Source organism: Mastomys coucha, unplaced genomic scaffold (assembly GCF_008632895.1).
Source record: "Mastomys coucha isolate ucsf_1 unplaced genomic scaffold, UCSF_Mcou_1 pScaffold18, whole genome shotgun sequence".
Lineage (NCBI taxonomy): Eukaryota > Metazoa > Chordata > Mammalia > Rodentia > Muridae > Mastomys > Mastomys coucha.
Genome location: NW_022196900.1, coordinates 115,047,683 through 115,061,375, shown reverse-complemented (window position 1 = coordinate 115,061,375; position 13,693 = coordinate 115,047,683). Strand labels below are relative to the sequence as shown.

At 49.0% G+C, this 13,693-nt stretch overlaps 2 protein-coding genes across 10 annotated transcripts in view; one reads left to right on the top strand and one right to left on the bottom strand.

The window, feature by feature from the left end:
* The first annotated feature begins 97 nt into the window (after positions 1-97).
* Positions 98-3,906, top strand: Mmp23b (matrix metallopeptidase 23B). Of its 2 annotated transcripts, none has more exons than XM_031379774.1 (8): positions 98-1,454; positions 1,960-2,096; positions 2,193-2,332; positions 2,402-2,569; positions 2,962-3,126; positions 3,208-3,318; positions 3,435-3,561; positions 3,687-3,906. In XM_031379774.1, the coding sequence occupies exons 1-8, from the start codon at positions 1,302-1,304 to the stop codon at positions 3,859-3,861; spliced, it is 1,176 nt and encodes a 391-aa protein (XP_031235634.1). In that variant the 5' UTR covers positions 98-1,301; the 3' UTR covers positions 3,862-3,906. The 2 variants fall into 2 exon arrangements, with proteins under 2 accessions (XP_031235634.1, XP_031235635.1); XM_031379775.1 differs by having other exon boundaries at positions 1,244-1,454; positions 3,652-3,780.
* A 747-nt stretch (positions 3,907-4,653) lies between these two features.
* The window catches only part of LOC116097145 (cyclin-dependent kinase 11B), a 24,972-nt gene continuing 15,932 nt past the window's right edge, over positions 4,654-13,693 (bottom strand). For 7 of the 8 annotated variants that reach the window (XM_031379759.1, XM_031379761.1, XM_031379767.1 and 4 more), the window contains 13 exons: positions 12,423-12,518; positions 12,174-12,338; positions 11,695-11,760; positions 10,808-10,983; positions 9,853-9,943; positions 6,961-7,082; positions 6,599-6,704; positions 6,163-6,284; positions 5,974-6,081; positions 5,733-5,849; positions 5,400-5,548; positions 4,974-5,163; positions 4,654-4,893 (listed from right to left, as the gene is read on the bottom strand). In XM_031379759.1, coding sequence (XP_031235619.1) covers positions 4,801-4,893; positions 4,974-5,163; positions 5,400-5,548; positions 5,733-5,849; positions 5,974-6,081; positions 6,163-6,284; positions 6,599-6,704; positions 6,961-7,082; positions 9,853-9,943; positions 10,808-10,983; positions 11,695-11,760; positions 12,174-12,338; positions 12,423-12,518 — 1,601 coding nt within the window. In that variant the 3' untranslated portion in view covers positions 4,654-4,800. The remainder of the gene's footprint in view (positions 4,894-4,973; positions 5,164-5,399; positions 5,549-5,732; positions 5,850-5,973; positions 6,082-6,162; positions 6,285-6,598; positions 6,705-6,960; positions 7,083-9,852; positions 9,944-10,807; positions 10,984-11,694; positions 11,761-12,173; positions 12,339-12,422; positions 12,519-13,693) is intronic. The other variant, XM_031379763.1, reaches the window with a different exon arrangement.

Genomic DNA, 13,693 nt, shown 5'->3' with positions numbered 1-13,693 from the left:
AACTCCAAAAGGCTCAAGTGGAGGGCCACCCCACTTTGCGCTTCCCCTTACCTGCTACTCCTTCCGCCCCTCTGGGGCAGGACTTGAACTGTGAAGGTTTTGGCCAAAGCAAGCCGACTAGAGAGGGTCCTGGCTAGGAGGGCGTGGTTAGAAGCCAACAAGCTCTTGACAGTTAAGCCCGGGCAGAGGGAAGAAGCAAAAGAGGGTCCACTTGTTGGAACACATACTTAGTAACGAAGCGAGTGGGCAGATGGCTGACCCTTTTCAAGAATTTCCAGCCCAGCTATTCTGGGCGGCAGGGCACTCCAGCTGCTTGGCTCTGACTCTGCTGGTGAGTACATTGTTGCAGTCACCTAGGGTCCAAAGCCGGCACGGAAGACTGGGAGGGAGAAGATGTCTGGCTAGGAGCCCTTCCTCCTTCAGCCCGGGCTCCTACGCGGGCTCTCACAGCCTCGTCCACCCACAATCAGCTTCGTCCTGGGATCACAGCTGTGCCTGGCATAATTTCGGTTGCCCTGCCGCGTTCATTCGGTACCCACCCAGTCCAGCCATTGGACCATAGCTCCTGCCCCCTAGCCCTACCGCGCCAGACCACCACACTCAGTTCTTGACTCAGTTCCCTTAATCAATCCCCTCTCCTCCAAGACTGGGCAGGAATTCCAGGTCCTGGCACCCTCTCCAAACTTCCTGTACTGGTCCAACGAGAGCACCCTCTGGTTAAAGCAGATGTCCTAAAGACTCCCACTGGTCTCCTTTTCCTTGTCTTTCCTGAGGCACCTTTCCTACTGCAATCTCTACCCTCTGCCCGCTCCAGCCACCCTGCTCTCATTGCCACGTCCCCTCGCTCTGCGCTCCCCTCTGGCGGGTATGCTCCTTACACTCAGTCACGGCCAGAACCGAGGCTTCCCTCCCAAATTTCATTGAGGGACCAGAGGGTTGAGGGGGAAAGCCAAATGTCATTCAGCCCCAACCAATGGGCGCGGGGAGCAATTGATGCCTCTACCCCAAATCTGAGCCCTGGCGCCTCGCATTCTGATAGAGCCCCCGATACTGTGGGCTGTTCTGGCCTCAGTCGCCGACCCTACGGCCTGATTCCTGAATTCGCACTGGGGGACGCGGACCGTTCCAGACTTTGCGAGTTGGTTCACTATTTGAGCCAGCGCCGCCAGGTCCTCATCCCACCATAGGGCTGTAACTCGAGCCGCCCGCCGCCCACCCCCTTCCCACTCCGCCCCAGCTCTGCGATCCAGGTCCCTACGTCGCGCGGCCCCTTGTGGCCCTAACCCGACTGCGAGTCTGCCATGGGCTGCTGGGCCTGTCTCCGTCCGGAGGCGTTCGGCGCTGAACAGGGCCGCTGGTTGGGGGCTGTCCTGAGCGGGTTGTGCCTTCTTTCCGCGTTGGCGTTGCTGGAGTGGCAAGGGGTGCCGACAGTGACCGCCTGGAGTGCAGCTCAGGTGAGAGAACTAAACGGCTAGGAGGTTCGAGGAGCAGATCAGCATCTTGAGGGTATATCAGTGGGGCCCACGTGTGAGGGGATTTGTGGGATTGTATAAGAGTGCTTGGTTCCAAACATCTTGAGTCATTGTGTCCAGTGGTCGCTGGAGGTGGGAGACAGTATCCATCTCCAACTCTGCCCATTCCCAATAGTTTTTTGTTGCTGTTGTTGTTTTTCGAGACAAGGTTTCCTTGTGTAGACCAGGCTGACTTTAGACCACCTGCCTCTGCGCTCAGAGATTAAAGGCATGCGCCACCATAACTGGCTCAACTCCCACCCGCTCTTTACAACTCCCAGCAAAAACAACTCATTAAGGGTAGACAAAACAAATAAAGCCCAAAACCTAATGGAGGGCTCATCCTCAACCTCCTCTACCCCATTGTCTAAAAGTCCGCTTTTGACAACAACGTTGGGTTCTAGAGACTGTCCCTCTGGCCTCCTCACATCCACTTCTTCCTGTGAAGGGAAATGTAGATGCGCCAAATGTGGGCGGCTCCACTGCCCAGGTACCCAGCCTATTGACCATGCTGGTAACCCGAAGACGCCGCTACACGCTGACACCGGCCAGGCTGCGCTGGGACCACTTCAACCTCACATACAGGTGCCACCTGGACCGGAGAGCAGGGTAGGTCAGGTCGTAATTCAGACACTGCCGCCAACATTGACTTTAACATATTACCACCACCCTCCACCCCAGGATTCTTTCCTTTCCCCGGAATCTTTTAAGCCCGGAAGAGACGCGACGGGGCCTGGCTGCTGCCTTTCGAATGTGGAGTGATGTTTCCCCATTTAGCTTCCGTGAGGTGGCCCCTGAACGTCCCAGTGACCTTAAGATAGGTGGGTAACTTGTGTGCTTCTGACCACGCCCAGCCTCACAGGTATTATTGCAGCCTTGTGTTTTCCTAGGTTTCTACCCAGTCAACCACACCGACTGCTTGGTCTCTGCTCTGCACCACTGCTTTGATGGTCCCACAGGTGAACTGGCCCACGCTTTCTTCCCACCCCACGGTGGCATTCACTTTGATGACAGCGAGTACTGGGTCTTGGGCCCCACACGTTACAGCTGGAAGAAAGGTGACCCAACTCCTTGGTCTGCCCTGCTGGGAGTGTTGTGTGTCATTCTTTCCTCTGTGGTGGGCTTACGAAGGGGTTTGAGGCAGGAAGGGTTTCCTAAGGCTGAGTATTAGGGTCAAGCAATCAAAGAACAGGAACTCTGGCTCTCAAGCTCTCACAGGCCTGAGTCGTCCTCCCCGCCTCTACCCCTCCCCCACATGCCACTGAAGAGGGAGTTGGAGTTGCATTCCTGAGGGCCAAGCTCACAGCCTAGGCTGGGGAAACATACTTATCTTCCTTGGCTGTGGGTTAAGGGTGGCTTGCAGCAGAGTCCCAGCATGAGTGCTGGGCCTCCAAGAGCAAGACTGGCTGTGGAAGGGCTGAGGGCTCCCTACTAAGCCATTGGCCCACAGGTGTTTGGCTTACGGACCTGGTGCACGTGGCAGCCCATGAGATAGGCCATGCACTGGGACTGATGCACTCACAGCAAGATCAGGCACTCATGCACCTCAATGCCACACTGAGAGGCTGGAAGGCACTGTCTCAGGATGAACTGTGGGGATTACACCGACTCTATGGTAGGTGCAAGGGGGCAGGTGGGTGGGCGGATGGACGGTGGGGCTCTGAGCAAGCCCTAAGCCAGGTTACCCTCCTGTTAGGCTGCCTGGATCGGATTTTTGTGTGTGCATCCTGGGCACGAAAGGGATTTTGTGATGTCCGCCAGAAGCTCATGAAGAGGCTCTGCCCCAGAAGCTGCGACTTCTGTTATGGTGACTGGGGCTCAAATGGGGTTGGTGTGGGTATCTCGAGCTCAAGTCTCTCTCCATTTTGGGCCTAGTTCGATGGGGGCTAGCACTGACTTCTCATTTTGCTACTCTCTGAGTAGAATTCCCATTTCCCACGGTGGCCACCACCACATCACCCACCAGAACGAAAACGAGGTTGGTGAGAGAGGGCAGGAACATGACCTTCCACTGTGGGCAGAAGATCCTACACAAGAAAGGCAAAGTATAGTGAGTAGCCAGCACTGGGCAGGCATGGGGCTTGGGGCTCCCTGGGGGGTACCCTTGGTGTGTATATCCTGGGGCCCTTGGCATGAGCAGGGCAGGCAAGGCATGCAGGAACCTAACCTCTGCAGCTGGTACAAGGACCAGGAACCCCTGGAGTTCTCCTACCCTGGCTACCTGGCCTTGGGTGAGGCACAGCTGAGCATCATTGCCAACGCAGTCAACGAAGGCACCTACACATGTGTGGTACGCCAGCACCAGCGTGTTCTCACTACCTACTCCTGGAGGGTCCGAGTGAGGAGCTGAGCTTGCTCAAAGCCTCTAGCAGCAGATAAAGCACTTTCTCTCTGATATCTGTGTTGTTTCATGGGAAGAGGGAAGGCCAGTCTCTGCCCACCTGGATATGGGGATCCAGTATTCCTTTACTTCTGCAAAGACCTTTGTGGTGAGGACAGAGTCCACAGGACAAGAAGGGCTTTGCCAAGGTGGTCTCTAGACTGATAGGGTAAAATGAAGTCCAAGTGTCAGCAGCATCACCTGGGGTGTGCTGAGAGAAGGATGTGGATGGGCCAATTCAGTGTGAATAGGGAATGGAGGCTGAGGATCAGCTGAGGCAAAGGTAGAGGCCCCAAGCAGTTGTAGGCAACAACTTCCTCAGCCAGACTGGAGGAAGATCAGAGTGAGAGGAGGGAAGTTTGGAAGGGTCTGGCATGTGTAATGTCAGAGCAAGATTGTACCCAAACGTATCTCAGTCTTCTCACCCAAGTCTAGGCTGCTGGCAGTTCCCTACCCCAGGCACACTCACAGGGCTCATCTGGGAGCCAGCATGCTAAAAAAAAGGACATGCCAGAGCTTCCTTCATCCAAGAACAGCTTACTACTGCTTAGGACATCTAATAACCTCATATATAAAAATCCACTGCGGTTGAGGTTGTCACATACCTGCTTCTGAGGGCCAAGGTCTCCAGTGAGAAGCTGCCTCCAGGACTGGCAAGCACACCACTCAACTGTGCTCCAGACCAGGTCCCACTGCGGGGTGGGGGTGGGGGTGGGGGGCATCTACTCTAGATACCCAACCTTTCTCACGAGGCAACTTAGATACTTCTTTCCTTCCAGAAGGAAAATTTCATTTAATTCTACAAATTTACAACTTGCCCCAAAACAAACAACATGGAAAAACAACAAAGTTGTCCTGATTCAGCAGATCTGGTCACCACCTAGTCGGGCCAAGTCCATCAAGCTGATCTTAGAACTTGAGGCTGAAGCCAGGGCCGGCAGCTGAAGCGCCCTGGTTGGTGGTAGTGAGGTGGAAGCCCGTCTCCTTCAAGTCATCATCACCCTGTGAAGTAAGGTGGCCATCATAAGGACTGTCCTCACCCAGATCCCCAAATGGGAACCCCTATTAGTCATGCCCCTCACCAGCTGGCTGTAGCCCAGGCCGCCCTCAGGAGGCCGTGGACTCGTGCCTCGCTTCACCCTCTGCTGCTCACTCTTGGCAGGCCATGTGGGGAACATGGATGGGTCGATGGGGAGGGGAGTCTCTCGGAAATACTCATGCTTGAGGCCATCTTCTGCATTGATCCTCCTCCCCGGGTAGTATGTCAGAAACCTAAAGAGAAGGGCATAGGACAGTGGTATCTACTGTGTGCAGCAGGGAACATAGGGCAGTCACAAACTGAAGCAAGCCTTTTGCTTTCTTGGCAGACCCTGTAGGGCTAAGTTGAGATGAGAAGTGAGACCTTAGCATCCCCTGTAACTTGGTACAATGTTCCAAGGCCCTGGGGCCATTCTTCCAGAGAGTCAGCTTAGAGTCCAGGTGCTGCAGACTGCTACCCTCAGACTTACTTGTTCATGAGATCAAATCCTTGATCTGATAACAAAGCCCCGAATCGCTTTCGGAGGTTGTTATAGGGATACTCGCTGAAGGTCATCTTCTTGACAGCTGGGAGGTCATTATAGCCAGGCCAGATTTTCTCACTGGGAGTACCCAGGTCCTGAAAAACAGGGATGTCTAAATTAGACACACTCTGTATGGAGCCCATGTGTGTGTCACTTTCATCAGAGAGGCCACCAAAGGACCATACTGTGCCTGGGGTACCCCCAATCCTGATCCCAGTTCTGTATCCACACTGCAAGCCATTCCAAAACCCAAGTCAGACAGATCACCCCAACATTCACCTTAAAAACCTTGTTAATCTGATCAATCTCTGACTTCCCAGGGAACAGAGGCTTCTGTGTCAGCAGTTCTCCAAATATACAGCCCACTGACCACATGTCCACAGCTGTGGAATATTCCTAAGAGTCCAGAGGAAACTGTTTAGATGCATGCAGACACACATCAGTGTCAGCCACAGGTTCAAATGAGGCTACCATGGGACATGAGGCAAGGAGGATTCTTAGACCCCCCCTTCAGACTCACCTTAGCACCAAGCAGCAGTTCTGGGGCACGATACCACAGGGTCACAACAACTGGAGTGTAAGCCTTTAGGGGTGATCCATACTCCCGAGCCAGCCCAAAGTCGCCCACCTGTAAAAAGGTCAGGGTGGCCTGTAAGACCAGACTGTGGACTGTTTTCCCAGGTATGAGGTAGGAAAGAAAGGGGCTCACCTTGAGAATGCCAGCATGGCTCAGCAGAAGGTTAGAGGTCTTAAGGTCACGGTGTAGGATCCAATTGTCATGGAGGTGCTTCACCCCACTCAGCAGCTGAATCATCAGGGTCTTTACCTCCCCTGTGAAAGTGATGAGATCACACAGAGGCCCTGTTTGCCCCATGAATTCCCAACACCTCTGCAAAAGGGCCAGGAGCCGAGGGCTATTTGGTAACCCAGCAGCAACTAGACTTCTGGGGCAAGTTCATTCCAGGAACCCTTCCAGCCTAGGGTGGCTCTGAGCTCACTACAGCTACTGCTCATACATAAGGGGTCACTAGGGCACTATTCCTACTTTTACTCAGAGATCCCTCAGAGCGTGTCAGAGAGGAAGATGCCCTGCCCTAATCTTATGACTGGACAACGCTGTTGTCTGGGGTGGCATGCAGCCATACCTGGCAGGAAGGGCTGCTTCATGGTCTCCATTAGGCTCTTGAGGTCATGTTCCACGTAGTTCATTACAATGTAGATCTTGTCCATGTTGCTTCCCACAACAATTTCCTAGGAATTAACAGTCAATATATGGGTTCTGGACATGGCTTCTACCTCCAGCCCCACCCTAGCAAACACTGGTTCTTGAAAACCTGAAACTGAAGCCACACAAGCTATGGGCAGCAAAGAACTCCTAAGACATCTGGGGAAGCTGAGGTCTTTGGAAGTGCTATGGCCCTAGGGTATCATGGGACCCTCTTCCTTGTCCCTTCAGGGGATAAGCTTTCAGAGGCAGGGCATGCCGAATGTGGAGACTGAGCCTTACTCTCACAGTGACGATATTGGGGTGCTGGGCTTTGAGGATGGTGTTGATTTCCCTCAGTGATGTGATTGGGAAGCCTTCCTTCTCTTTCTCCATCTTTAACCGCTTCAGAGCCACAATTTCATCTGTAAAGAGAATTGTGTAAGCTGGGCATGGTCATTCATGTAAGCTGAGACAGGAGGTTTGCCATGAGTTTGAGGCCCAGCTTGGGCTAAAGAATGGAAAAATATCTTTAAAAAAATCAAAATAGTAAGCTGTAGCAGTAAATGCCTTTGATCTTAGCATTTGGGAGACGGAAGTAGGCAGATCTCTGAGTTCAAGGTCAGCCTGGTATATAAATGGTAAGTTCCAGGGCTAAGAACCAGATCTACATGAAGTCCTTTATTTTTTTGTTTTGTTTTGTTTTGTTTTGTTTTGAGACAGGGTTTTTCTGTATAGCCCTGACTGTCCTGGAACCCATTCTGTAGTCCAGGCTGGCCTCGAACTCAGAAATCCGCCTGCCTCTGCCTCCCAAGTGCTGGGATCAAAGGCGTGCGCCACCACCGCCTGGCAGGAAGAAAGCTTTTAAGAGATGGTTTTAGAGCGAGCGGTGGTGGCGCACGCCTTTGATCTCAGCACTTGGGAGGCAGAGGCAGGAGGATTTCTGAGTTCGAGGCCAGCCTAGCCTGGTCTACAGAGTGAGTTCCAGGACAGCCAGGGCTATACAGAGAAACCCTGTCTCGAAAAACCAAAAAAAAAAAAAAAAAAGAGATGGTTTTAGTTAGAAAGATGTAATAAACTTAGAATCAAGAATACAATGTAAGCCTGGCAGTGGTGGTGCACGCCTTTAATCCCAGCACTTGGGAGGCAGAGACAGGCAGATTTCTGAGTTCGAGGTCAGCCTGGTCTACAGAGTGAGTTCCAGGACAGCCAGGGCTACACAGAGAAACTCTGTCTCGAAAGAAAACAAAACAAAACAAAACAAAACAAAATAAACAAACAAAAAATACAATGTACCCACTCCTCATAAAAATAAGTAAAGGCTGCATAATAAAAAATAAATATGAGCTTTCATAATTACCCTAAAAAGAGAATTAGGCTTGGGACAAATTTGTGTTCAAGAAAAAACATTCAGGTCCAAGGATGAAGCCAAAGGTGTGCAGTATGAAAAAGGCAAGGCCATAGAAACGTTGCTTTGAACTTATAATTAGCATATAGAATGAAACACTGCTTTGAACTTACTTTCAACATTCTATAAATCTCCCATTTTGTGTAACATTTTATCTATGAGGCAATTTTCTAAAGAACTTTTGTCTATAAAAAGGCCAGAAAAAAGAAATAAAGATGGTATGGTATGGTGGTTTGGGGAGCTCTGCCCCATCCACCCATCCAAATACATGTATATGTATGTCTGTACATGTGTAGATGTGTATATATATGCAAGCATGCATGACCAATTATGGAATTGATTGAAACAGATGGTTGGGCTTAGCCAGAGAGTGGGTGTATGGATGTATGTGTACTCATACATATTTGCCTGTATAAACGATCTTAATTCTTTTCCTTTCCTTCCTCTCTGGTTCACAAGAAGCTAACCAGCTCTGTTAGTGAGGGGCTTCTGGGTGCCTGGCCAGAAAAGGAAGTGCTAGCAATAAGTCATTTACCTAACCCCAGCCATTAAGCAAAAGGTTATAATTCCTCTGAAGCCATCAGGTTCTGCTCCCTGTATGACTAAGAATCAAAGAGTAAGTGTTATTAATACTAAGCAACCTTTACACCCCGCTGATGCTTTGCCCAACTGGCTCACTTCCAGAGAGGCCCCAGCCCAGGGCAGGATCTTGGCACATTATAGCTCTAGGGACTCCAATAGCGCTTCTGCTTCTGTAGGTATCTATACTCATGAGCACATGAAACTCCTCCTCCCCATATATACACATAACTTTTTTTAAAGTCATGTTAAAAAACAAGGCAAAAAAAAAAACAAAAAAACAAGTACCCGAGAAAACATAAGTATGGACTGAAAACTCTAATGTGACTGGGTATGTTGGCACATACCCTTAATCTTAGCACTTAGCAAGACTGCAAGTTCAAAACCAGACTGGTCAATATATAGTAAGTTCCAAGCCACCCTCCAGTACTCAGAGATCTTTTCTCAAAAATAGTAAGACAAGACAGACATAGTGGTATACACCTCTAATCCAACCACTTGGGAGACAGGGAACTCTGTGAGTTCAAGGCCTTCCTGTTCTACATAGGCAGTTCCAAAACAGCCAGGGCTACACAGTGAGATTCTGTACCAAAAAAAAAAAGTTAGAAAAGAACAAGAGAAACCTGGGCAAGTAGTTTAACATGGTGTTTGAGTGCCTTAAGAATTCCAGCCTTGCAAATAATAAAAGGAAAGATGGTCTATAAAGCACCTTTGCCATTCTCTGGGCTTACCTCTCCTCTGAAGCTTGCCATCTGCTGTCACAGTGAACAGCAGGATCATAGTGGGGCTGACCTCTGGTTCTGAAGAAATCTAGAGGCTCAGGTATATATGAGTTAAGAGCTGGTGCTAGGTACATGGGTGTAGTGTGGCCTGAGAACTCACTGGCACCAAAGAAAGGGTAGGGCTGCTTCTAAAGATCCAATGGACCATGCAAATGTGAATCCACATTCAATAACCATGTGCTGACAGTGCATAGGTAGAGACCACAGGCCAGCTGCTGGGGGCAGGACACTCAACATTTCTTCCAGGGTCCGCACAAAAACCAAGGGAGGCTCACTGCTTGTCAGAACTCCCAAGGTTGACCTTGTACTAACTAGTGCAGGAGCAACAAACTCTTATCACTCAGGAATGACTCCTTGTCACAGGGTTGGCCAAAGCCGCCTTCTGACCAGTACCTGCCCCTGACACTCCCTTAGTAGACTACCTACCTGTTTTCTTGTCTTTTGCTCTGTAGACCACCCCATAGGTGCCTTCTTCAATCCTGTTTAGACACTGAAACTCCTCTACGCTCCGGCATCCCTGTGGAGGAAGTAGGATAAGAGGGCTCAACAGCCACATTTGATAGCCTAACACGCTTTCTCTGTACATTGAGCAGGCAGGTCATACTGGAGACTAGCCTAAGTGATTAAGAAGAACAGAGTATACACATGAGTGTACGAATAGAACCACCTTAACTTCTCTCTCTGCTTCATCCAAGACCATCTACCACTATTTCCTGTGAAATAACCTGTCATGAAAAGAGCATCTCTTTTATAACTGCATCCTCTTTCTGGTGAATTATGCCACCCTAGAGAGGGTGTGGCCTGCTTATATCCAGTGAACCTTTCATGCATACCAAGGACTGGGATACCACTACTCTGTGTGGTCTTCCAGACTCAACTATCTGGAAGCACTAACTGAAGGGCAAGTGACAAGAGCACAGAAAGGTACTATACTACCCAGAATGACTACGTCTTCTACATCCACAGGGAAGTGACAAGAGCTCAGAAAGATGCTGTACTACCCAGGATGACCATGTCCTCTACATCTTCAGGATAGTGTTGCACAGTCACTGGCAATTTCCTAAACAACTAGAAGTTTGCAGTCCTACTACGCACTTACACTGAATCCCGTACAATATCTAGAGATCAAGCAAAGGCAGAAGGAACAAAACACAGCTCTTGGTACCAGTAAGCCTGACAGTGCTGCCAGGCATAAGGAAGGACCATGGTTAAGATCATGAGAGGCTGGTGCCATGACTAGCCAGACCACTGTATGGAGAATGCCAACACCTCAAGAGAGCCACTAGTACCAGCAACATGATTCTGCTATGTAGCACCTACTTAATCTGTAGATTTGTCAATATGCAGTACCAGCCTTAGGATGAATGGGGAAGAGTCTGACCTGCAGGGCTGGCAGGTACTTGGGCAGTTCTTGTTTTAGCTCAATAGGTGACAGAGCTGGAGAGTCAGGAACATAGTCTCCTTCGGTAGGGGCACTGCTTTGTGGGGTCCCTTCACCAACTTCTTCTTCCCCTTCTTCACTGTCCCCAGAATCTCGGTCAAATCGCGACTCTGGAACTTTAAAAGTTAAATCTAATTATAGAACAGGAGAAAGTAAGTACAACCTATCCTCCCCTCCTGCTCTAGAGCTGTGTAGAAGTGGTATGCCCTGTGTTTCCCATGGAAGGAGCCAGTATAGGGCCTATTTGGAAAACAGGTACTTGAATAAGCCCTGGTAATCTAGGCAGAATCAGAATCAGAGCCAGAACCAGATACTGGACTAAAATATAAGGGCAGATGCCACATGACATGGGTAGGCCCATAACTCATGTCCACCAGGCCACAACCTTGCTAGACTAGCTACTTGAGGACAGGCCAGATCTCCCATCTCATAAGAGTGCCTGTGCCATCAGACCCCAGAAACTGCTCTCCAACACAGCCTCATTCCCTCTGAGCACAAAACCATGGGCTCCCTTAGCATCTAAATCACAGTGAAGGGTGCCATCCAAATAAAGCTGTTTTCTGCCAAGTAACATCAGCCACAGTAAGCACAGGCTTTGAAGTGAGCAATGGTGTATCCTCTGGAATCACACCATCTTTCAGATCACTACCTCTGTTCTTCAACACTGTCAGGACAGCAGTTCTCTACTATAGCTTCTAGGGACTATCTTGAATTTTAATAACCATGGAGTTATTACATGCTGTGGATGGTTTGTGGTAAGAGGACCATGTACTGCTCCCTCAGAGCGTCAATATACAAGAACAGAGGAACCACAAAGAGGTCCTTACCAACCAAGATGTGGTTCTCATTTTCTCTGTCTTCATCTTCACTCATTTCTTCATCACTGACTTCTTCTGCAAAAGAAGACAGGTGTCTGCTCAGATCACTGTGCAGCTGAGAGCTGGCCTTGGAACTACCAGTTTACCCTGCTTCAGGCTGCTCTAAAGGGTTAGCAAGAGGTATGGAAGACAGTAAGAGTTCTTACCTATCAATTTGTGGCCAGGGTGTCTCTTTGTTTTCCTGGTGGTGTTAGGGATTGAACCCAAGGCCTCACATACACTAGGCAAGTGGCAAGCACTTAACTATTGAAGCACATTGCCAGCCCCAATTTTGGAGTCAATGTGAGTGTCACAGAATAAGGCAAGTTTATTTGGGTATGTGCTTTCATTAGATGTTAAATTATTTTTCTGTAGTACCTAAACTCGACACAGGAAACATAAGATACTTCTCTCTCACTGTAATGCATTGTGACCTGCCAGATCCTAACCTGCAGACTGTTCTGAGGCTTCCTCAGAGTTGCTTCCAGTCTCCTCCTCCTCCTCCTCCTCTTCTTCCTCCTCCTCTTCCTCTGATTCTTCACTGGTGCTCCCTTCTTCCTCTTCTTCCTCTTCTTCTTCCTCCTCCTCCTCTTCAGAACCTGAACCTGATTCTGCTACAGAACACAGGAGTCACAGTTAGGTAGTAGATCTTGGCTTTCCTCTGCAGCAGCAGGGCTCAGCCAGGTGGCCTCAGATACCTGATGAAGACGCAGCTGAGCTGGTTTTCCTCTCGCTGTCACTGATGTCCTGGAGGTCTGACAACAAGTCTCTTTCTTCCACCTTCTCTTCTTTTACTTGTGAAATAAACCATACACAGATCAGTTTGGAGAGATGTTTTAAAAATTGCAGTTTCTGGGACTGGTGAAATGGCTCAGCGGGTAAGAGCACCGACTCTTCTTCCAAAGGTCCTGAGTTCAAATCCCAGCAACCACATGGTGGCTCAAAACCATCTGTAATGAGATCTGATGCCCTCTACTGGTGTGTCTAAAGATAGCTACAGTGTACTTATTACTTATTTATAATAATAAATAAATCTTTGGGCTGGAGAGAACCGGGCCTACCAGAGCGAGCTGGGCTGACCAGAGCGAGCAGAGGTCCTAAAAATGTCAATTCCCAACAACCAGATGAGGGCTCACAACTATCTGTACAGCTACAGTGTGTACTCATATGCATATAATAAGTAAATAAATCTTTTAAAAAAATTGCAGTTTCTTTCTAGAACTATTTTATTTTATTTAATTTATTTGATGAATGTTTGCCTGCATGTATGTGATACATTCCTAGTGCCTGCTGAGGCCAGAAGAGGGTATTGGATTCCCTACAAAGAGTTGTGAGCTGCCATATGAGTGTTGGGAACAGAATTCAGGTGTTCTGCAAGAGTAACAAATGCTCTTAAGGACTGATCCATATCTCCAGTCCTTTTTTTCTTTTTTTTTTTTTAAGACGGCATCTTATATATCCCAGGCTGCCCTAAAGCTTACTATGTAGCAGAAAATGACACTGAACTTCTGATACTCCTGTTCAACCTCCCAAGGCCTGGGATTATAGTCCTATTTGACAACACTGGGAAGGCCTCAAAATCCCCAACCATGGGAACATGTTTTTAAATAAACAAGACAGAATCACCCAAAAGTTACATGTAGCTTACACAATGATCAAGTTCACTGTTTACAGAGAACAATTCATCCACCCATATTTTAATTGGAAGAACAACTTCTAAAAAGATCAGCAATGAGCATCTCTGTTGAGAAACACATGCCTTATTGGGAGCATGGCCAACAGGACAACCTGTGCAAGGGGTTTTTCTCCTTCCATCATGTGGATCCCAGGCATCAAACTTAGGCCATCCCTTTTAGCATGACTTTTACCTGATGAGCCATCTTGCTGTCTCACCAACATATGATTTTATTGTTAAAAATAAATTGCCGAGGCCAGCTTGGTCTACAGAGTGAGTTCCAGGACAAGCCAG

Bases quoted from the DNA above. Each gene is read 5' to 3' on its own strand.
- Mmp23b (XM_031379774.1), top strand. From the start codon at position 1,302: ATGGGCTGCTGGGCCTGTCTCCGTCCGGAGGCGTTCGGCGCTGAACAG. The intron at 2,333-2,401 runs GTGGGTAACTTG...GTGTTTTCCTAG, and splicing joins TCCCAGTGACCTTAAGATAG to GTTTCTACCCAGTCAACCAC. The intron at 3,562-3,686 runs GTGAGTAGCCAG...TAACCTCTGCAG, and splicing joins CACAAGAAAGGCAAAGTATA to CTGGTACAAGGACCAGGAAC.